Source organism: Zootermopsis nevadensis, unplaced genomic scaffold (genome assembly GCF_977971745.1).
Source record: "Zootermopsis nevadensis isolate Lab colony 2312 unplaced genomic scaffold, Znev_1.0 Znev_ptg000022l, whole genome shotgun sequence".
NCBI classification, from domain to species: domain Eukaryota; kingdom Metazoa; phylum Arthropoda; class Insecta; order Blattodea; family Termopsidae; genus Zootermopsis; species Zootermopsis nevadensis.
The window spans coordinates 15502506-15525170 of NW_028259154.1; the positions used below are offsets into that span (position 1 = coordinate 15502506).

Below are 22665 nucleotides of genomic sequence, written 5' to 3' on the forward strand. Positions count from 1 at the left end.
AGCTTCAGGCTACACTACAAGAGTTGTTATGACATACAATGTATCATTGCACTAGGTGCCTCCACGAGTGCATCACTGTGAAAGGCGCTTATTTACTACAATATCTGAATCAAACTTACATTCCACCTTTCAAATTACATAGTAATGTGCAAATTTACATTCAAATAAAACCCACAATGTAGTCACAAATGAAAACAGCCCACTCCGTACTTACCCTGTGCCAAGAGAATGACCCCACACATACAGTGGAGATGCCTTTGCTCTTTCCTGAACCCAGCTGAACACATATTTCCCATCACTCACTACACCCATTTCTGAAGGAGAAACAGGACTTGAATCACCATAACCTTAAGGAGGGAACAAACTTGATTAGTGTAACAATACAGAAGTGCTAATAAATAATCAAAGATACAAGCAATGGGAATCTGACCTATGCTTTAAGCCTGAATGACTTACAAGTACAATATGGCTGTCTCTTTGTCTGTCCATACACATGTCATCTGTTTGTCTGCCTGGCCATCATCTACCTACTTGTTCATACAAAGGGCATTGACTTCTGTCAGTTGGAAAGGGCACAGGCTAAAGGGCAAATTAGTTTACAAGTTACTTAATGACACCATATCAATCACACACATTTAATATCAAATGAGACACAAATAGTGAGTAGGCATGAATGTTAAAAGGGGTGGTCATAGACTATTTAAAAATACTACCACAGAATTCACCTTCAGTGACTGAGGAAACACATAGACAACCTCAAAACCCCATTCAGGTTAGCTGGTAACACAATGGGTACCTCCCAAATGGAAGTCATACAGCATTCCAATGTACCAATCTGTCTGCTAAATGAAATTAGAAAATGACCATGTCTCATTAAGTGGGGGGTGGGATGTTGTTGTGGCCTGCTTTATCCCTTTGAATTCACTGTATGTTCATGATGTGAAGCAGCCTTAAAAAAATATGGTGCAAGGATGTAGACTGGATCATCTGTCTAAGGACAAAGACCATCAGTAGGCTCTTGTGAACATGATAATGAATCTTTTGGATCCATAAAAGTAGGAGAATTTCTTAAATAGCTGAACAGCTGATCCTCAAGGGATCTGAACCACCAAGTTAGTTCTGAAATGAAGTGAGGGTAATATACAGAGAATCTTTCAATAATATTATATACACATAAAATCACACTGAATTTTACTGTTTTGTCTTTTTATTTGAATTAATATGGAAGAAAATTTACATTTTCCATCTCTAAGAAAGATTTTATTTTATCACCTGAAAGTAGATGCACAGTGCAATAAAAATGACAGCCATGTAAAATTTCTAGAATGGATGTAATTAAGTCTGGCATGTTATGCAATTATTTTTAATGTTGTTCTAATCAAGTGTGGTAAAATAAAGATTTAAAAACTCTAGAGACTTCAAATATGTGTGATAGAACTCCTCACTACAGAACCATGTAATAAATTAACTGATGTAATTATTAATACATACATACATCTTTATTACATTCCATGGATCCATAAGTTAGTCAGATGACAATAGGATGTAGAATAAGTCATAATAATACAATACATGTTATACAAATACAAGTCATATAAATGTCACAAAAATACAAACAAAGGATAAATTACGACTTACTTGTAGACATTAGGAATTCATCGACAGAGTAAAAGGAGTGTGTAATTAAGTATCTTTTCAATGCTGTTTTAAATTGTGCCTTTTTATTTACAAGACTTGAGAGATTAGATGGTACACTGTTGAAAATTTTGATCCCTGCATAATATGCACTCTTCTGAAAACATGAGAGGTTGGCAATTGGTCTATGAAGCTGATTTTTATTTCTTGTGTTGACATGGTGTATAGCAGAATTAGTTTGAAAGCGTTCTTGGTTATTTACAATAAAATTCATTAATGAGAATATGTATTCACATGGAAGAGGTAAGATTTCTGATCTCTTAAATAGACTTCTACACGAATTCCTAGGTTTTACACCAGCCAATAATCTAACAATTTTCTTTTGTAAAGTGAATATCTTTTTGATGTTTGATGAATTTCCCCAAAAAATTATTCCATATTTCATTAAAGAGTGAAAATAGGCAAAATATACTGATCTGAGTGTGTCAGTGTTGCTGACATGCAACAGAGATCTAACTGCGTAACATGCGCCACTTAACTTAGGTATCAGTTTATCAATATGATTAGTCCAATTTAGGTGATTATCAATTTGCAAACCCAAGAATTTTGTGTTTATTGACTCTTGTATATACTTCCCATTATAACCAATACTTAAAGCACATTGTGGTGAGTTATTTGTTATAAATTTTATTATATTCGTTTTATCTAGATTTAGGACCAGCTTGTTAGCAGTAAACCATTTACTCATATGAGACAGAACTATGTTTGATGTTGAACAGAAATCATCAAAATTTTTATTTGAAATTATGATGCTTGTGTCATCAGCAAATATTATGGGTTCTGTTAAAGTATTTATTGTTTTTATTGTTGGAGGAAGGTCATTTACATATATTATAAAAAACAAGGGCCCTAAAATTGACCCTTGGGGAACTCCATGTATTATTGTTCCCCAGTTTGAGAAAAAATTTTGTTTGTTTTTAGGTGCTTTTACTTCGACATTTTGCTTTCTATCTGTTAAATAGGATCTCAACCACTGCGCTGCTATTCCTTGAATGCCATAAAAATGCAATTTATCCAACAAAATTTCATGATTTACACAGTCAAAAGCTTTTGCTAAATCACGGAAAATTCCTCCAACATGCATTTTTTGGTTAATAGATTTAAGCACATTGTCTGTTAGCTTGAAGGCTGCATCTTCAGTGGATACACCTTTCCTGAAGCCAAATAGTTCCTGGACTAATATGTTGTTAGCATGCATATGATGACTTAATCTATTGTACACAAGTTACAAATTGCATTTAATAAATCAAAAACTTACTCCTGTAGTCAAAAGCAACAACATGATAATTCATGTTCCTAAGTAGAGTGTACAACTCTAGACGGTGTGGGCTGCCTCGGGAACCTGAGTTGCCATGCATGTACACTATCACTGGCTCTCCATGACTCAGAGCTTCTTCATAGAATGAGTCATTAGCATTTATTGAATCATTCATTAATGATGCTGGCAATATATGCCTGAAAACAGTGTGTTGCACAATTTATATGTCAAACCTGATCTAGAAGCAAAATGGTAACTTCACTTAACCAGTCAAGTTAGAGCGAGAAGACAGAATTAAGAATAAGTGTCTTGTGCCCAGAATGCACGCAAATAACACACACATACATGTGTGCAAACATGATTATATATGCACTAAATAAATGTGTGAATATGTTACAGTCACTTCTTTCAACTGACAGCCCACTGACCAATTACTGAACATTTTTATATGATATGACTGTCAAGCTGGAATATAGACAGACAACTATTCAGTAACATCCCCAAATAAGTTACAAAGTGCAGCTGAAGATGATTAAGCCCTTTAATACTCTGTTTCCAGCATTATACCTTGGGAACTATACCTGCCTTCCTGCTGTTCAGATATGACAGCTAGTGAAGGCAAAATTTGTTTCATTTATGGCCTTTCTTACAAATTACATAATCTACCTATCAACTATGTAAATGCCTGAATAGGTTTACTAGACAAGAATAACTACAAATTAGGTAATTCTGTATCAAGTAATATGTATTACATTAGAAAGTTGAAGCAGACTCACCACATTCCAAGGGTGACACCTTCATCAGTTGTAATATAGAAGTTTCTAGTTGCTGACAGCCCATATTTATCGGGGGTACGCAAGTCTTCAATGTGAGGCCATTTTACTGAAAGAAATTAATTTTTTTCATTCTTAATATCACCAACATGATGATTTACAAAATATGACTAACCAAGCAACAAAACATTTCTGTCTCACCAAACATACCTATCTCATGCTTTTCACTGTTTCAACAGCCATCATTACACTTCTGCAGTATTAATTATTGCTATTTTTAAAACAGAAGGAGTTTTTGTACATAAATTTATTGTAATAGTAGACATAGTACTTGAATGACTGTTCATCGCATTGGTTTTCCTTAAAATAAATTGCACTGAAATAATGAAATTGCATGTGTAATATCAGAGATTTTCACAGTGGTGGGTAGAAATATGGCTGCATTTTGGGTTGTAGCACTGTGTAGTCTACAAAAATTTCACAAGTCTTGATCCTGATGATGGAGGAAGCAAGGACCTCTGAAATTATGGTAAACTTATACCAGACTACACGGTACTATAACCCACATGACAGCCATCTTTATATTGTGGTCTTTTGGGTTTTGACATAGTGTAGTTCAGAGGATCCTCCTATCTACATCTATTCATAAGCTGGAAGCAGCACATTCCTCCAAAACATTGGTAACCAGTAGTGTCCAAACTCAGATGACCACAGTACAAATAAAAAGTAAAGTAACGTTTGTCCCACTATACGCCATGTAGGCGTTTGGGGTGAGTGGAGGTATAGCTCCTCTCTTCCTTGACCTCGGCACTAGATGGGGGTGAGTGGTCAGCATCACGCCCCGGCCGGCCTTACCCCCGGGAAAGGACCCCCGGTACCCATTGTAGAGGAGGCTGGGTGGGCCCCAGAGCCGGTCTGGACGCAGAGGCTACAGGAAAAATCCTCTGCCCCCGTCGGGGATCGAACCCCAGTCGTCCAGCCCGTAGCTAGTCACTATACTGACTGAGCTATCCCGGCTCATACAGTACAAATAAAACTGCTTATTAAAATGTGAACTGGATTAAACTGCCTCAGAATGGAATCTTGTAAATATGGAAACTTTTTGATTCCACATAAGAAGCAAAATTTTTGACCAGCTGAGATACAACCAGCTTCCCAAATATGATTGTACTCTTTGGGGTTAGATTCAAAATCCTCCATATCTTCAAGTGACAGACTGAACATTACACTTACCAAAATTAAGGAATATGACTGTTCTCTGCAGGGGGTATGTATATCTGAACAACACTGGTATGAAGCCAAACATTACAATTAAAATACATAGTACAGCCCTTAATGTGCCAAACAGAATTCTGAAAGAGAAACAGAAACACACTTTATAATTATAAACTGTTACAAACACTACAACATTAATATATTATTTCTAATTTATTTCACACTATACATTACTGAGGTACATTTCATGAACAAACAGTTTTGCTCCCCATCCACACCACAGCATTTAGAAGAAATGGCAAATTAATGTCAAGTTAAACTCCTCCACATTTCTCTGTAACTAAATATTTTAAAGATAATGAAACTGTGAACAAGATTTCAGACCACAATAAGACTGTCTTACTATAACCTACTCATCCATATTTCTAAGATACCACAAATGCAGATACATACCTTTAGGAAAAGTAATATTTTCATAGTAAAAATCACAGGAAAAGATGTAAATTCAGTAATATAAATAGACTCAGCCCTATTAAAACATGCATTCTTGTAACATACACTTTTCAATGTGAATGGTTTACTGCAAAAAATAATAGGTGATTTTTATCAATGTAGCTGGGTTCAGTAAACTGATAGAATTCAATTGTTCCCTTATATTATTTTCATTTGTAAAACCGTGATAACATAACATGTATTCATAATGGGCATTTTCCAGAACAAAGGACCAAAGTTGAAGGTAATTAACAAGTAAAAGACAAAGTTAAAATAATTTAAGTTAATTTCAGTATTTATTAACATGCAGTATTTTCTTGGCCCAAATTATTTTATGGTTTATGCACCATGATAACCAAACACTTTTCTAATATGAAATAAACTTCTTCTTCCTGTAGCGCTACAGCCCTTTAAGTTTGGCCCTGGCTTACCTAATATGAAATAAACATTATAATTAAAATTAATCAAATTCTCTAATCAACAAAAGCATACATAAACACTTAAAAAGACATAGAGAATTTCTACGATCATTATAATCTAAGTATTTACAGCAGCGCACTGCAACATTGCATCATCAGAAGCAACCATTATGGATAACAATAATATATAAACAAATACGAACAATATAATCCTACTTATCCGACTTTCTGTAACTTTCAAAAGGCAAAATATTTTAATAAGCCATTATAAAACACAATAACTCCACAATTTTGCTTCTGAATGGATGTTTAATTTTATAACATTTCTTAGCTACATGTAACAGTTATTACTGTATGTAAGAGATACAATGGCAGCAAAATTGGGGCTTTGAAACCCATTTCTAAATACAACCCCAGATGATCCTGCCCTGTCCAGGATGCAGAGAATTACATGCAGATACCTAGCATAAATATTAATGTCAATTTTGGAAAATATATTTCAATAAAAATAACAAACTATTATAAATTCAAGGCCCATGCTCACAAGGAATATTTTACCCTGGCAAACATCAACAATACATAACAAGCATTTGCTATTAAAATTTCACACAGGCACAAGAAAACATACTTAAAAAATTACTCCAATCTAATATTTTAATCACCCTCTATCATGTGCATCTTGTTCTGAAATGTTAGTGAAGTAAAAGGTAAGTTTTGGAAATGAAACAAGTGGGACAAAGCAAATCATACAAAGCAAAAATGTACTGACAAATGGAACAACAAAATCAGCTGTGCAATCTTCCCTATCAAAGTATCTCATATTCATGAGTTGAAACAAAATGTAACCAACCCATGTTGCATCTGGGAATAAATACCATAACTACTTCTGCTGTAACTAAAAATGAAGATTTCAATCCACCTGAACAGCCATGTGGCATTTCATTCCTCACCAATTTAATTTTTTTTAATTACAAAATATTTAATTTTACACAGTATAAACCCTTAAAAGTGGCACTCAATGTAATGCACTTTAACACTGATGAGAAATAGTAGTACAAGCTATGAGATCAGTAGCATAACAAACCAAACAAACTTTTCCACGATGGAGTATTAGGAAAGAAAGTGACTGCTGAGAGTTAATTAAGTTGTTCACTTGTAAAACAACACAGGTATTTTTTAGTAAAACAATTGTATTAATTTAAACTACTCTTGTAGTTACGCTGATGATTGCACTGTAGTTAGGAAATTAACATAATGACTAAAAGAATTATAAACCTAAATCAAATGTAATTTTATGTCTTATTATGGCTGCCATAATCGAGACAGTACCCTCAAAATAATTCATATCATTAATTAATATACATGATGTAATGATATGAACTGTATAAACTGTGATCTTTGCTGCAGCATAATGTGATTACATGATGTCCACAGTACAGAACACTTTAAATCAGTCAACTTCAGTGATGAGGACATAAAATAATGCATGCATATCTGGAAAATTATGGGCAGATGAGTAGGCAATTTTTCTGGGAGGGGGGGGGGGGGAAGAGAGAGAGAGAGAGAGAGAGAGAGAGAGAGAGAGAGAGAGAGAGAGAGAAGATAAAGGTATATTAAATGGAGGCATGACAGACTTAATAATACAGGAAACCAGTGTTAGCACAAATACTTACAATCCTAGACTGTAGAGAAGTAGTGGAATGCAAAATAGGATCAGAAGTATGGCTATCCCTCTGAGCACTCGATTCATTGTGCTACTTATAGACAGGAGTTCAGCAATAAAATCAAGTAACATTAAAACTGAATACAGTACCTGTAACAAGGGATATATAAAACACCGCAATATACTGGGTTATTACAATTAATAATATCGCCTTAATCTGTAAGATAATCCAATGAGAAATCAAGAAATTAACAAACCAAGCAATGTAAGAAATTAATGACTCAAACTAAGAACTTTTAGATAAAATGAAGTCCTAAATATTGCTAATATGTACTGTACTAAAGCTGTTTGAGGAAAGCCATCATTACATGATAAAATGAAGCCAAATAATTCAACTGCATCCTTTCTACAATATTACTGATATTCAAGAGATCAGATTCATTTCTAACACAAATTTAATCTGAAGCTCTTTATAGCAACATGTTTAAAACATGGACTGCTTCAACCAATTACCACATTACAGTTATTGTCATCTAAATGTCTAGGAACTAAATAAAAATCTTCCTTTACAACCAGAAATATTAATAAAAAGTCATAATCTTGCCATAAAGAATAAGGATTTAAAAAATTGCAAATCCACTTTCAAAACCTATAGAGGTAAGCAGAAGGATTCAGGTAAACAGTGAAGAAATAAACTGTACGTTATACTCATACAGCAAAAGCACCAGTATGTACCACATCTATGTAAATCCAACATACAATGAATGCAAAAGTATAAATTAATTCTAAGATGATTAATCTTTAAAAGAAAATAAAAGAAAGGGCAGAGTCCACCTCCAAAGCTGAATAACTCTGCTCATATTACAAACTTAAGTATTTATCCCACTTGTAAATTGCATAATTCACAGACTTTAGCAATGGTTATGAATGGTCCATTTTGATTATTTATACACTAAAAAAATGCTACTAAAGAGTTTAATGTGTTCATGCCTACATATTATTAACAAACATCTCTGAAGTAACTAATGTCTTCCATTTCATAAGCAATGGGTGTCATGAGTGTGATACAAGATAATTCAGTTCAGTATTTCTAATTTGTACTTTCAGTCTCAAGTGCGGTGTTATAACTGCCAGTGAATGACACTTTTAATGCCTCCCCATAATAAGATACAGTACTTTTCATTTTGATATCACAACAATAGATACTTCTGGGGTACTGGTAAGCACATCTTTATCTTTTTTTTAGTGTCAAAAATCTGTTTGGTCAGAAATAAACAAAATTAGTCTTCAAATGTAATTCTTATGATCTTCAATACACACCTGTGTGAACATAATAAACAACACAAAAAACAATAAAAGAATAATAACTGATCTCACAACTTTTAGGAATTTCCAAAACTCACTGTTACCACCTGATGTGATTTAAATAAAAAGTAAACTAGACGATGGAAAATATCCGAGGAACTTTTCATTCAAATAACTCACCATCATCACAAACGTTTAGATTTGATACTGATGTGATGTTTAAGTTTTAAAAAAGAGAAACACAAAACAAACATAAAATCTTAGTGCCCTTTTAAAAAGCTAATATTCATCCAGTTGATCACAGATGGTCAACAAACTGCTTGCCTTTACCATAATCTGAAGGTTCATTACTACATTCACAACAGCCCACCACTAGTCCCTATCCTGAGGCACATAACGCCAATCCAATCCAATCCACCTCTCACACCCACCCATTCTATTTCTTTGATATCAGTCTTAAAACCTTTTCAGTTTTTGGCAGTGCCAGATTATCATAACAGTAAAAGTTTAAAAGATCCTAGAATGATTTTAAAACATGATATGTCATGTGGCTTTTGAACAGAAGAGCACAACTTGGTGCAGCATATTTCATTGGCACAAGGCAAGAGAATGTGGTTCATGAAAGACATGAAGACCAACTTTATAATATGAAAATTAATCCGTAAATCTATATTTTGGTCATTACAAAAATACTGATTTTGTTACTTATTAATCTACCCACATACTTATTAAGACAGAGAATCAAAAAACTGGCAAGACCCTCAAGTCAAATATTAACAATTTTCTGAAACATGGCTTTATGAAAAATGTGTATAATATAAAGCACGCTTATAAGTTGTATCATTTTTACTTCAAATATTTTTAGTTTTGATATAAATATCCCTGTGCAAATTACAAGTCCCAAATAGTAATCTGAACCAAAATTAAGTTCACACAACTTTACTGAAGATCTCCCATGCCATATTTCATTCACGCATATCTAATGTTTTGTAAACTGCATAACCTCTCAATGGAACATCCATAACTACATTGTTCACAAGGCAATTACAATCTTATCCAAGACACATAAAATACTGACAATTTACAATTCTACCCCCAAGTAAGAAAAATAAATGACAATTTATAACCTGATGTTTTGGAAGGTATCTTCCATAACACACTTGTTTCCAAAGACCGAAACCTGATCAAAGAAATTTCACTTTGTATTCATATAAATATGGTACTACTATCAAATCAGAACCACAGGCTTACAGACATGTACTCTTCTTAGACTCAAAATACTCTTACCAGTATCATAAAACTTTCAACAATCCATGCAGCATTATACAAAGGGCAGACGACATAGCCAAATAGGAAGTCAACAGAGTTAAGAAAGTCCTGTAAGCTGTTCATTGAACAACATGCTGGTATTAGTCAGTGAATACACACCCAGGTTATATAAAAAAACTTATAATCAGCATACAAGCATTGTATTTCTAAAACTGATTTCTTCATCAGCAATACTGTTATTACAGATCAGAGTATCTATAATCCACATTTTGGTATTATTAAAAGAGCTTCAAAGACTGAATACAATTTGGATGCCTAGAACTTAACCAATCAGTGCTCAGACAGATTTATATATATACCACTTTCACACAAAGAAAAGTAAAATACAAAAATAAAAATAAAACTACAGCACAAACTAAGCCAATTACGCTGAATATTGCAGCTGAATGTTTATCACTCCTGCTTTGTATTCAGGAGGTTCTGTGTTAAAATGTTGGCCCGGGAACAACTATCATGAATGTAAGATTCTATAGTTTTCTTCAGTCCAATTCTAAGAGAGCACCTTAAATTGAGATATGATCACTCCCTTCCACATCTTCTTTAGTTCATCATTCACTAATCACCTTATCATTTAATGCTGTATATTGAACTGTTGACAGTATTGTTAAAGAAACCATAAACAAATAAATAAGAATAAGAGAATTACTTTACTTTTTTCAAACCAACTAATTTGATCAAGCAATAACTAAATTTCACAAAATATTCCAGCCCAAAATTTACCAAGAACACACACTTGCACCACTGGGCATGGCAAGTATTGTCTGAGACATAACGTGTGTATTTGATACATACCTATAACTTTACTGAAGGAATTTTTTTCAGGCAATTACTTAGTGAGATACACTGAAAAATGTATTTCAGTCCTGAAGTTGGTCTTAAAATGAATAATTAAAATTACATGTGGTATTTCACATACAATATTATATCACTACCACAATTTAAATATTAGGATCCAGCTACAATTCAACGACTATTTTAAGCCTGGTGTCTAATCAAATGTTTGTGGTACTCACAGAAGCAGTTAAAGTTTCCTTGTTATTACAAGTAAGCAACTGACTGCTGATGACTGGAAGTCAATACCCCTGACAATTATATGAAGATATGTAAACATTAACAAGAGTAACAATCTTCAAATTTCTGAACTACTTTACCATCAGATACAGAAAGGGTTAAAAGTTATTTCTCCACTTCTGTTATAAAAGAGAGTGGAGAATACATGTAGGCAATTTCTTAGTAATAATATATGATAATGCTTGCCATGTAATCTCTGACATTTCTGCTAAGAACTACTATTATTCCTGTCAGCAGCTGCTACAAGACCTGCACTTCAACCAAATAATATGAGAAATCCATGTTTTCTTGAATTACAACCACCATAACCTGTTCACTTGCAGGCATCACCAACTCATTGGCATACACTTTTGACTACAGGATGTCCTCCCTTTTGCATGACATTAGCTAATTTTTTGGCTGTAAAGTTACTAGACAAAGCTGAAATGGATAACTGATTTAACAAAAGCTACACAAACACAGATTTCAGGATTTTATTCTAAAAATCTAACTTAATTTTATGTACCAATTTTAAGTAGATAAAAGGAATGCTGTAGTATACCAATACTTCAAGGGCTTCTTCACTAAATTAAGCTTTAATTTCTGCTCAGTAAAAGGCAATTTAAACACCTGCACTATGGGGTTTAGCAGTATACTAGTGTGAAGCAAGTAAATTTGGACTGCTCTGTAACATGTGATAATAAAGGTTAACATCTTTTAAGCTTTCATTCATCAACAATTTGATAAAGTATTAACTGTAGTTATTTTACAAGTTATTTTTTTAAAATTCTATTTAACTGTTCGGTTTATTAAACAATGCTACGCCAAATTCTTACGTTATGTCTAGTCAGAAGTAACAAACAGGATGTGGTCTAATCTATTTTACAGTATACATACAAATCCAACTTTTGCATGTAGGTAAAGAGGAGAACCACACAACTTTCCATCAGAACAACTAGTCTCTCAGCTCAGACACGGAATGCAAAGCAGAAATGATAATCAATATATACATTTGCAGGTGGTCTTTCTCATAAATAAGTATTATCAGCAGAGCAGAGAGAAAAACTATTTCACTTTATTCATCATCTCTGAAAATAGCATTACTGATCCACACAAAATAGAAAATGCATACTCATATAAATAACACATGTCATATAATTTGGTCATAGCTGATGAGCCTTGCAATACTTTCTTAAAAAGAACATTTCAGTTACTTTTAATGTTGATACACAACACTAATTTAGACATACCTTCTAATAAATCTCCTTTTTGGAACCCAAAGCATTCTTCTTGATTTGTCACAGATAAAAATGTCTGTTTTCTGTAAATGACATAAGACTTATGTAATTCATTGAAATAATTCATTTTTGGTTATGTAACATATGGATTACCCTACAGTCCAGCCAACTTATTACTGCCCCACTTTTCCAGTAATAATGTTAATCTATACTGTTTCTTAGTTTTATGACCAATAAGGACTTCTGGCCAATTGCAAGATCACAGACAGAGCCCCAGTTATGGAAGACTGTTCTACTGAAATGCAATGAAGATAAAATGGAACATGGTTTTGGTGTTCAAAGCTCTGGTCATGACTTTTCAAATAATTTTCCCAATATTTATTTATAGCATCTTCTTGTGCTAATAAAATATCACACTGCAGGAGCTTGAATTCATCTCTTCATCCTTATTGCAAAGCTAACAACTTTGGTAAATTAACTATACCAGTTCTGTGTAGATGTTTAGCTTGGCTATCATATCCAATAAGAAATCAAGTTCTGCAACTATACTACTTTTCAAGACATCTGCAAAATAAGTTCTGTTGAGATAAATTATTTTATGACACCAAACCATTTCCTTTCATAACTACTTGCTTGTCTATTACAAGTCTTCTGGTATTTTAATTTAATGAACATTTTGCACATTCAAATTACAATTTTCTTGCTTAGTATTGAGAATCTTACAACCTTACTTTGCTAGTAAATCAACCTTTTCAATTCTTTGCCACCACTGTTAGTTACATATTTTTAAGGGATTCAGTTAATTTTATATTGTGACTGTGTCCTGTATTCTGGTAACAGGATTATGAGAATATATGTAATTTCCTCTGCACTCAGGCTAAAATTGATCACATTGAGTCCTCCTTCACTTGCAGAAGTCATTTGTAATTAAGCCAGAATGGGCAAAGCTATCCAATTTTCTGCACATGACCAAACTTCAAAGGAGAAAAACTGTGTATTAGAGGCTAGTAATGATAAAAGTAAAATCATCAACTGCGATATTACAGATATCTATGCATTTCTGCCCCTTGCTGTGATGTACGTTCTATATTTCTTCTAATAGAAATCTCATAAATCTGTCCCCTATAACGCAAAATCAGATAACTTACTCTGATACTCTATTAAACATAATTACAGGTTATGCCAACCATATAAACAAATCTATAAAACAAGTCCAAATAAATACAATGAAAGAAAAGTTAAAAGTGAGAAAGCTGCCCTTATTCACATCCAGGCTCAGAGTTGTTTTACTTACTTCATAACTTGTAATAATAATTACTTTTTTGTCAGTAAAGGTAAAGAAAGTGACTTTGGTTCATTCAGTGGAATGGAGTACACACCCAGTTTGAAAAAGGCCAATAAAATAAACCCTTTTAATCCCATTGATTGGATTAACCCGTAAGTCAGAATCTCGCTTCTTTTAGTTACACCTTATTTCTTTAACAATTGCATCATGCACAAAAATATGAACCTCTCCGACACGACTTGCACCTAGGTTTATACAAAGATGAGTGATGCAAGGTTAAGGTTTGTTCACCAATACATAAGAACTGTTTGATTCCTCCAAACTATTTAATATTTATCTCAAAGAAACTAATTCCTTTACGTTATTGTTATTGTCACCACTAAATTGACAAAGTCATCGTCGTAGATGAATCGGATATGATCCATACCTGTACTATTGTCCAGACGTGTAACAAACTGTTCTTGTTCTTATAGAGGGATTAATAATCACTAGGCTCAAATCTGGACTGACTTGCTCTGTTACACGTGTTTTAAATCAAACATCAGTTTTAGAGCCTTGCGTAAAGGTTTCAACTATACAAACAACTCATTTCTTCGCTAAACAAATTTTCTCATTACAGTCGTCTTCTAGAGCAAGGATTTTTTTGGTGCTAACCTGAGAACATAGATAACCTAGCTCGACAGATTAATACCAACGTACTAACCTCTTCCATTGTTTCACATCACATTCATTGAAATATTTAACTTTCGAACGCACTGTATTGATTTCCACATACAATGGAAAAGAGTTTCGCAACGAAAGAATAATAAAGACAAGATTTAGACGCAATGAGATTAACGTGCGTAGTTATCACTATAGTGACGTATGTTCATACACATAGGTCACAAAAATGTTTACTCCATCCCTTTTTCTTCGAAATTTATAACTGGAAGGCAGTTAACGTATTTTTTATTTACAATAAACTTCAAAAGCAAGGTCATAAGTCATTCTGTTTTAACAAATTCATAAGGTGAATATTTTGTAACCATGGTATATTATGAAAGTCTAGTCATAAGTTGTCAATAATGCAGTTTGAGTAATTAGTTTTGTCTCCATTGTATTTATAGCTATAAACAGACATTACATAATGACTGACAGCATGTAATTTTAAAAAAACGAGGTTAAAAATCAGGTATGCAGAATGCTGATATGATAAGTGTAAGATTGGGCATTATTATGAAAACATAATAGATATTTTAAATTTGCATTTGTTCTCATATGACATTCAGTTTCAATACTTCATCTTTCAGTTGAAGGCCATCCTTATAACATCAGAACAAAACTTCTGACTGTTATAGTAGAATAGAGGTAAACTAGCTGGTTAACGGTGCAATTTATCTGGTCCATTCAGCTGTATTCCAGTGTATGGAGTATCAAAGAACCATGAAAATATGTAAGAACTTTATTTTTCGTTTTTCAAAGGCTAACATAGACATCACAAACATTCCACCCCTAACTGTAGTGTGTGTGTGTATATATATATATATATGCGCACACAATTAACTCTGAAATAGATTGGCTGGTAAACAGGATTTCTTAATCAAAATTGGAATGACAAGCAGAAAAAGAATTTGAAATATTACCAAATCAAACAAACAATTGCTATATTGTGTTCTTATTTAGAAGTTCTCATTTACTGTTTATGCCACATTTACAATACTAGGAGCTCCTCTGAAATCTCCACAGCAACAGGATATGGCATTCTTCTAGAAGGAAATACAAGCTGCAGCTCAATAGCATGAAAAGAGTCAACCCCTAAGGGGCCTTCAGAGTTGCAGTGACAGTTTTAGAACACTGCAGATGTTCAATTAAATGCCACAGCTAAAACAGCCTTGAATTGTAGCCAGTTACTAGCAGGGAACTTTATGATAGTGGAGGATTTGACAGGGACATTACAATGTTTCTAGATCTGGTTGTTTTAATTTCTTCATTATTTAGCAGAAGCATGATATTTTATTTCAATTAATACACATGTCCAAATCAAAGTACTGGTATTAAATTAAATTGCCACATATGATGAACAACATAGACTTGAACATTAGCCTGGGTTTGAAATGCAGCCAGGTACTAGCACAGAAATTATAAACAGTAACCCGGTCTAGTATTAGGAACATTTACAGTACCTTAATTCTTTTCCAAATCACAGGCATTGTCATATCACTTTCTAATCTTTCCTGCACCTGTAAATGTAACAAACTGTTAATATGAAATAACTGTTTCCTGTAGCAGTAATATATGTAAGGTATATGCAGAATTACATTATAATTGTGAGAAATTACTAATACCCAACATTTTATCTGAAATCACACATTAACAATACACCTGGTGGCTGTTACTATACTGTTTCCATGAGGGCCGTATATACACATATATGTCTTGCTTTTGTACCAGCTGGTGCAGAGTTTTTCATTGAAATCACACTTGGTACTTTCTTAAATGAAATTTGTAAAAATAATTCATTTCACTTGCAAAAATGCCTCTCCTAGTTGCTTGAAATATGCTAGATACTCTCAAAACACAAATCTTACATAAACTTCACACATTTCATGCACCCAATACAGTGTGATGAATTATGTAGCACTTATGTTGTGTGTACAAGTTTAATACTTCAACTGAAACTGTGATCAAAATAACACTGTAAATAATAAGTCAGTGGTTGTGTCATTATGGAAAACATAAGAACTGGCAAACAAGAATCATAAAAAAAAGTAGAATGGACTGGCACACTTTATCATATACCTTACTGCTCTCGGTTATCTAATCAGGTCAACATTCACATATTGATGAATAGTACAAGTGCAGAAAAATCCTTTAGCATGAATTGAACATAAACACTATCTCTTTCATAAATTGTAAAGAATGAGAATGAACCAAATACATAATTCATTAACTTCTCTCTCACTTGCCTCTATCTACATCTTCATGTTTAAGATATGCAGAACTACTTCACTGCTGATTCTCCACAATATTGAACCATGCTCGATTACCATGCTCAGACGCAGGGATCCTGATCTGCACCAGGTGCACAGGGCCAGAACTTGTCTGAAGAGCCTGTGTAGGTGCTAGAGCAGCAATCGTTGTTCCATCATGACCCACACCCTGAGCATCCTCAAATGTCGCACCTGCAGAGGAAAGCATGTGAGGGGTGGCTGGAACTACCAGCGTATGACGTCCTTCCCCACCTCTCACATAATTAGATGTTGTGGTGGTGATCTCAGCTACTGACCCTATATCAGCATGGATGTTGGCTATTTCATTAGGATCAGCAAAATGAACTTGACCGTCAATGATGAGATGTTCTACAGCCTCTTGCACCATGTGTTGCTCAGTACCATCCTTTAAATCTGAGTCATCACTGCCAACCATGACAGTCTTCTCTGCATAACACCGGTCACCACCATCCTGCTGAATGATTACATGCTCTTTTAGTTCAGCGATGTACAACTTGGTCTCCTGTTCTTGGTGGTGACCCGAATCATCTCCCACAATTGTCATCTCTACTTCCGCAGCTTCTGCCTCTGCTTCTGCTGCTGCTGCTGCCTCAGCTGCCAGGTCCTCATCTGAAGCAAGTCGTGGTTGATTTACCACAATGGTATCATTCAGGTGACCTTGTGACTGCATATGATTATACAGTAGAGGTTTCCGCATGAACCCCATACCACAAACAAGGCATTCATATGGCTTTTTGTCACTGTGCACAAACCGATGTGCATTGCGATTGTCACGGCTGTTGAATGCCTTGCCACATACTTCACAGCGAAATGGTTTCTCACCTGTTTTAACATAATAAAAACACATTTATATTATTTCATGCTTCTGTTGTTATGTTACATATAGACAACACAACTGCCACATCATGCAACAGTACTATCTTTACAATACACACACACTAATTGCTATGATGCAGACTAGATCTGTGGAAACAAATGTATATCAAAGTATGGTACTCATTATTATAAAATAATATATCTAAGACATTTCTGAAAAATGGGCCATTGTATAAACCACATGCATACACTTATTCCACAGAAGTGAAGTCTGTTTTCTGAAATATCTCTTTTGTTTTATGCATATTTTATGAGACTAATATAAAAAAGTTAACTTCAGATTTCAAGTTAAGGTCTTCCTATCCTAATGTTCATCACTGAATGACACTGTACAGTTTCAAATATTTTACAGAATATGGTAATAAATGTTAATTTCCATAAAAATATATTAGTCTTAATATTTTCTTTATGTATTAAATTTTTTTGCATTTCTTCTTTTATACCTGTTGCAAGAACTAAAATATGACTGAAAAGGAGGGAAAGTAAATAAATACAGTAAACTGTACGCTCCATAACTCATAGTCAGTGACAAAAGTTTACCTGTATGAATGCGACGATGTTTCTTGAAGTGTTCTGGGTACACAAACGTGGCATCACATGCAGAACACTTATATGGACGTTCACCCGTATGAGCAGCCTTGACATGATAATCCAAAAGGCGGCGACGCTTGAAGCCCTTACCACAATCTTCACACTTATAGCGTTTATCCTGGTAATGTGTGGCTCGTTTATGAGACTGCAAGTTGCTGCGCTGGCTGAAAGTTGCACCGCAGAACTCACACTGGTAGGGTTTCTCACCTGTATGAGTGCGTTCATGATCACGAATCTCTGCCTTACGTGCAAAAGCTTTCCCACAAGTACGACAAATGAATGGTTTATATCCAGAGTGCACCACGCTATGTACTTCCAAGTTGCGTGCTGTGCCAAATGCCTTACCACACTGGTCACAAACATAGTTTCGCATGCCAGTATGTGTACGCTCATGCTGTGATAGGTTCTGAGCACTCAGGAATGTCTTCCTGCACTCGCCACACGAGAAGGGTCGAGGACGCACTTCATGAGTTTTGGTATGTGCTTTGTATGTATATTTTGATGCAAAATCCTTGCCACACGCCTCACAAACATAAGGTCTAACCCCTGTGTGGGTGTTGATATGTTCATCAAGAAGATTTCTAGAGCTGTAACGCTTTCCGCATGTCTCACAAGTCCACAGTTTTGTTTGTGGATAGTGCATGCGTTTGTGCACTCGGAACAGACGCAAGTTACTGAAGATTCGGTTGCAAACCTCACACTGGAAGTCACCTTCTTCAGTTGCTACGTGGTCATCCAGATGAACAGATAGTTCATTGCGCTTTCTAAAGTCTTGTCCACATATATCACATATGTATATACGGATATTATGGTGGCTTTTCAGATGGTTCACAATTCCTTTCATGTCTCCCAATATCTTTTCATCACCATTACAAAGCAAACATACAAAGTCTACACCTTCTTTCTCTACTACCTTATCTGGAATCTCTGATTCTTGTAATTCCAGCCTTTGTGGTTTCCTTTTAAACATCTTTCTTTTAGCAACACTTTCTCTATCCATGTCATCATCAGGTTCAATTTTTATTTTCACTTCACCATCAGGATCATCTTCTGTACCAACTTCTGCAGTTACAATAACATCTGCGTTCATGTCACTGTCACTGTCATGTTCTGATAATTCCACTTCACAAAGAGTATTTTCCTGAAATAAACATAGTTGCATTTGTAAACCAGATGTTAAATATGACACTACCTTTTGGTTCAGCATGCTTAATACTTTTTGGCACACACTGACAAAATATATGTGAAAATAAACCTGCTCCATTTTGATGATACTAGTGCAGGGCGCTCCTTTCGGAGTTTGTAAAACGCAACCAATCTTGTGTAAGAACCTAAACTAAACCCCCCAAATTGAGGGTTAAAACAATTGACCAACCCCCCTTCTAGGGGTTGGTTGCGTTTTGAAATCTTAAGTAACACGCAAAATTAACTCCCATTCGGTGGTCAAGTTTTTAAAACGCAACCCCCCTTCGGAAGGGTTAGTTTAGTGTCTCATTCAAGTGTTTTAACCCTTGAGTAAGAAACTAAACTAAGCCCCCCGAATGGTGGTTAAAACAACTGACCAACACCTCTTCGAGGGGTTGGTCATTTGTTTAATACGTAACCAACCCCTCCTTCGGGGGGGTTGGTTGCGTTTTAAAATCTTGAGTAAGACACTAAACTAGTTTAGTTTCTTATTGGATGAATATTATTATTAGTATCAGATTACCTTGTCGGTGTTAGCAACGTCTTTTTCACTTTTCTTTATTTCTTAAATAGTCTTATGTCGCTGTTCGGAGGCGATGTGCTGCTTCTGGAGCAGTGATAATGCAACTGGCTTGATAGTTTTTGATTTCTTTGTTGTGAAGCATTATTTGTTTACTCAGCATTGTTGTGTTCCACAACAATGCCGAGTAAACAAATATAAGGTGGCATTGTTGATGACATCATTTTTTGACGACAATGGGGAATCACAAATTTTTATAGTAGATAGTACGTCATGTACATAGTTTTAATTCTGGGAACCATACATCAAATGTTGGAAATTATGGAAATAAGCACTGGTTCTTTTATGTTTCTGCCTGACTTACCATTTAAGAGATGTTTATCTTGTACTTACTTTCAGGTTTTACAATTAGATTGAATCATATGTACTAATTCTTGTCTGTTACTATTTTTGTTGGCACAAACACACACACAAAACAGCGGATATATTAAATGTTTCAGTATTCAGAAATCCTATGAAATATCCTTTTTCTATGAATGGTCAACAAACATGCAAACATACCTCCAAAATCAAGTACATTTAAGGATTAATAATTCAGCCTCAGATGAATGTAGATTTCTCAGATATAAGAAACCAAGCCAGTGATCTAATGAAATGAGATGCACATATCATAGTATGGGTAAATACCAAACTACAGACAAAAATCCTTCCCTTTACTCTGTTAAAATTGTATGGGGCATTGTTAAAGGCAAAAATGACCCACATATAGCAGAAAACTCTTAGGAAGAAGAAAACTATTCTCATAATTTTGTATATCCTTGCATATCACAAGATAGTGACTTGATCAAACTTGACACAGCATATCACTTTCACATTTAAAACACAACAGTTCATGACATGTGCAAAAGTAATCAAATTTACAATTTTTTTATTATACTGAATCAGAAGTCAAGTTTCATGCAAGACTATATATCTGTCAATGAGTGTCATGACAAATATTCTAGCCTAGCCTCTACTTTGCCCACTTTCTCTTCAGTAAGAACACATTTATTATTGGGTTTCTTGTCCAAAACTAATCCAGTAGATCTAACTTTATTGATAAGTTTACGGATGCCAGTTATAAATATTGCAAACCTCAGAAATTTCCTGTAAAATTTCCACTATTTTCTAGCTGAACCACATATCACATATAATGCACATAAAAGAAAAAGATGATGGGAATAAACACTGCATTCTAATAGCAAGCTAGGATTTGGATAGACAGATGCATGAAGAACAAACATAAATATCATAAGTTATCAAAACAGATGCTTTTAAATATAGTGACAGTAGAGGAAACAAATCTAGCATCCCTGTACTTCCAGGTGCACACCTTTTGTTCATAGTCCTCTTCACTGTTGTGTGAGGGGGATGGCTTAACTTTCTTTGATATAAGTTTCTTCCGAGATCCTTGTAGGTTATTCTTCCTAACATTTCCATCATCAGAACCGAGAGGCAACTTGCGGTCATCATCCAGTGTTGGTGACTGTTTTCCACCATCACTCTGAATTTTCAGTGTTCGCTGATAGTTTGTTGTAAGTTCAAATTTCAGTTCTGCTAATCGAGTTTCTATTTCATCAACCTCATTAATCAACTTGAAGCACTTCTTACAGATTACATTACTGTGAACAGAATCCTCACTCATTTCCTGACCCAACACCGCTCCAATGGTATATGATAATGGTCTTTCTGATGTTGTTACTATAGTTTTATGGAATATCTCAAGACTATTACGAGTTGAGACACCAACTCTACTGTTACATATCAAACAGTGAGTGCTTTTTGGAGCAGCACCTTGCTCCTTTTCCGTGTCTGCAGTCATCACGTCTTGGCTGTGTCACCTAACACAAAAAGAAGTGGAAACTCGAGTATTTAATGACAATATAATCTCAATTCTTAATTAAAAAGTCAAAACATTCTTTCACACTACATAAACCAATACCCTATCAAAAGATGATGCAAACATAATAGTACCTCCTTACTACTTTATAGAATTTAAAATATTTGGCTGGTACGTACAGCATGCAATTTTTTACTTAGACTGGTTATAGACGCAAATTATATTAACAATACAGGTCAATTAAACATGGGTTAACGTGTGCCGTTACAAAACATCCTATTAATCTTGATCAAAGCAAAAATTGGAAACGTTACACAGAATCAGATGATTTCTCCAGGGCAAGTTCTGTAAATTTTATCAAACCACCAAAAAAAGAGTGAAAATCATTAATGGAGGAAATGTGAATAGGTTAGACATTAATAAACTGCGAGCTGAAATCGTTAATAGAATAACTAGTAACATGAAGACCTAGGTATTCATAGCGGACAATATATCGTGCAAGCAAGAGATAATTCATTTTGGTCGATAATATGCGAGGTAAATTGCATGTTGCAACGCGCCAGTTACGTGTTTCATTATAATATTTCAATTCTATCCGTAACGATTACCCAAGCTGCTTCAAAGACGAGACTCACCCATCTACAAAAATTATGTTAATCGGTGAAACAGAATTACATAATTAAACATAAAACATACTGAATACATGAACATGTATTTAACTCAAAAATAACTACAGCAAAAATAACTATTTATTTACCAAATGCAGATATGTTCCGTCATAAGTTGCCAGCCCTGCCCAAACAATATGGCGATCACGAAGAGAAGAAAAATTTGAATGAATAACTTGAACATATTATGTTCTAGAAAAACATAAATAAGTAAAGGCAGTTATGCAATAGGAA

General features: G+C 34.5%; 2 protein-coding genes across 10 annotated transcripts in view; both read right to left on the bottom strand.

Moving 5' to 3' along the window:
- LOC110839725 (lysophosphatidylserine lipase ABHD12) overlaps nt 1-14565 on the bottom strand; it is a 21929-nt gene extending 7364 nt beyond the window's left edge. For 2 of the 6 annotated variants that reach the window (XR_002546604.2, XM_022084184.2), the window contains exons 1-8: nt 14426-14565; nt 12450-12520; nt 10108-10204; nt 7526-7665; nt 4960-5078; nt 3730-3835; nt 2954-3150; nt 215-347 (exon numbers count right to left, since the gene is read on the bottom strand). Coding sequence is in view for 5 of the 6 variants with exons in the window: in XM_022084184.2 (XP_021939876.1) it covers nt 215-347; nt 2954-3150; nt 3730-3835; nt 4960-5078; nt 7526-7665; nt 10108-10204; nt 12450-12520; nt 14426-14434 (872 nt within the window). In the remaining variant the exon portion in view is untranslated. Of the gene's footprint in view, nt 1-214; nt 348-2953; nt 3151-3729; nt 3836-4959; nt 5079-7525; nt 7666-10107; nt 10205-12449; nt 12521-14149; nt 14381-14425 lie in introns of those variants that run through there. The other 4 variants (XM_022084185.2, XM_022084187.2, XM_022084188.2 and 1 more) reach the window with 4 other exon arrangements.
- On the bottom strand, nt 14426-22601 carry LOC110839743 (uncharacterized). 4 transcript variants are annotated; one of them, XM_087353775.1, is made up of 4 exons: nt 22521-22601; nt 21257-21764; nt 18129-19320; nt 14426-17534 (listed from the first exon to the last, which is right to left on the bottom strand). In XM_087353775.1, exons 2-4 carry the CDS (start codon nt 21743-21745, stop codon nt 16708-16710), a joined length of 2508 nt encoding a protein of 835 aa, XP_087209901.1. In that variant the 5' UTR covers nt 21746-21764; nt 22521-22601; the 3' UTR covers nt 14426-16707. The 4 variants fall into 4 exon arrangements, with proteins under 4 accessions (XP_087209901.1, XP_087209902.1, XP_087209903.1 ...); XM_087353776.1 differs by having other exon boundaries at nt 22399-22531; XM_087353777.1 differs by lacking the exon at nt 22521-22601 and adding an exon at nt 22372-22395.
- Nucleotides 22602-22665: the final 64 nt, after the last annotated feature.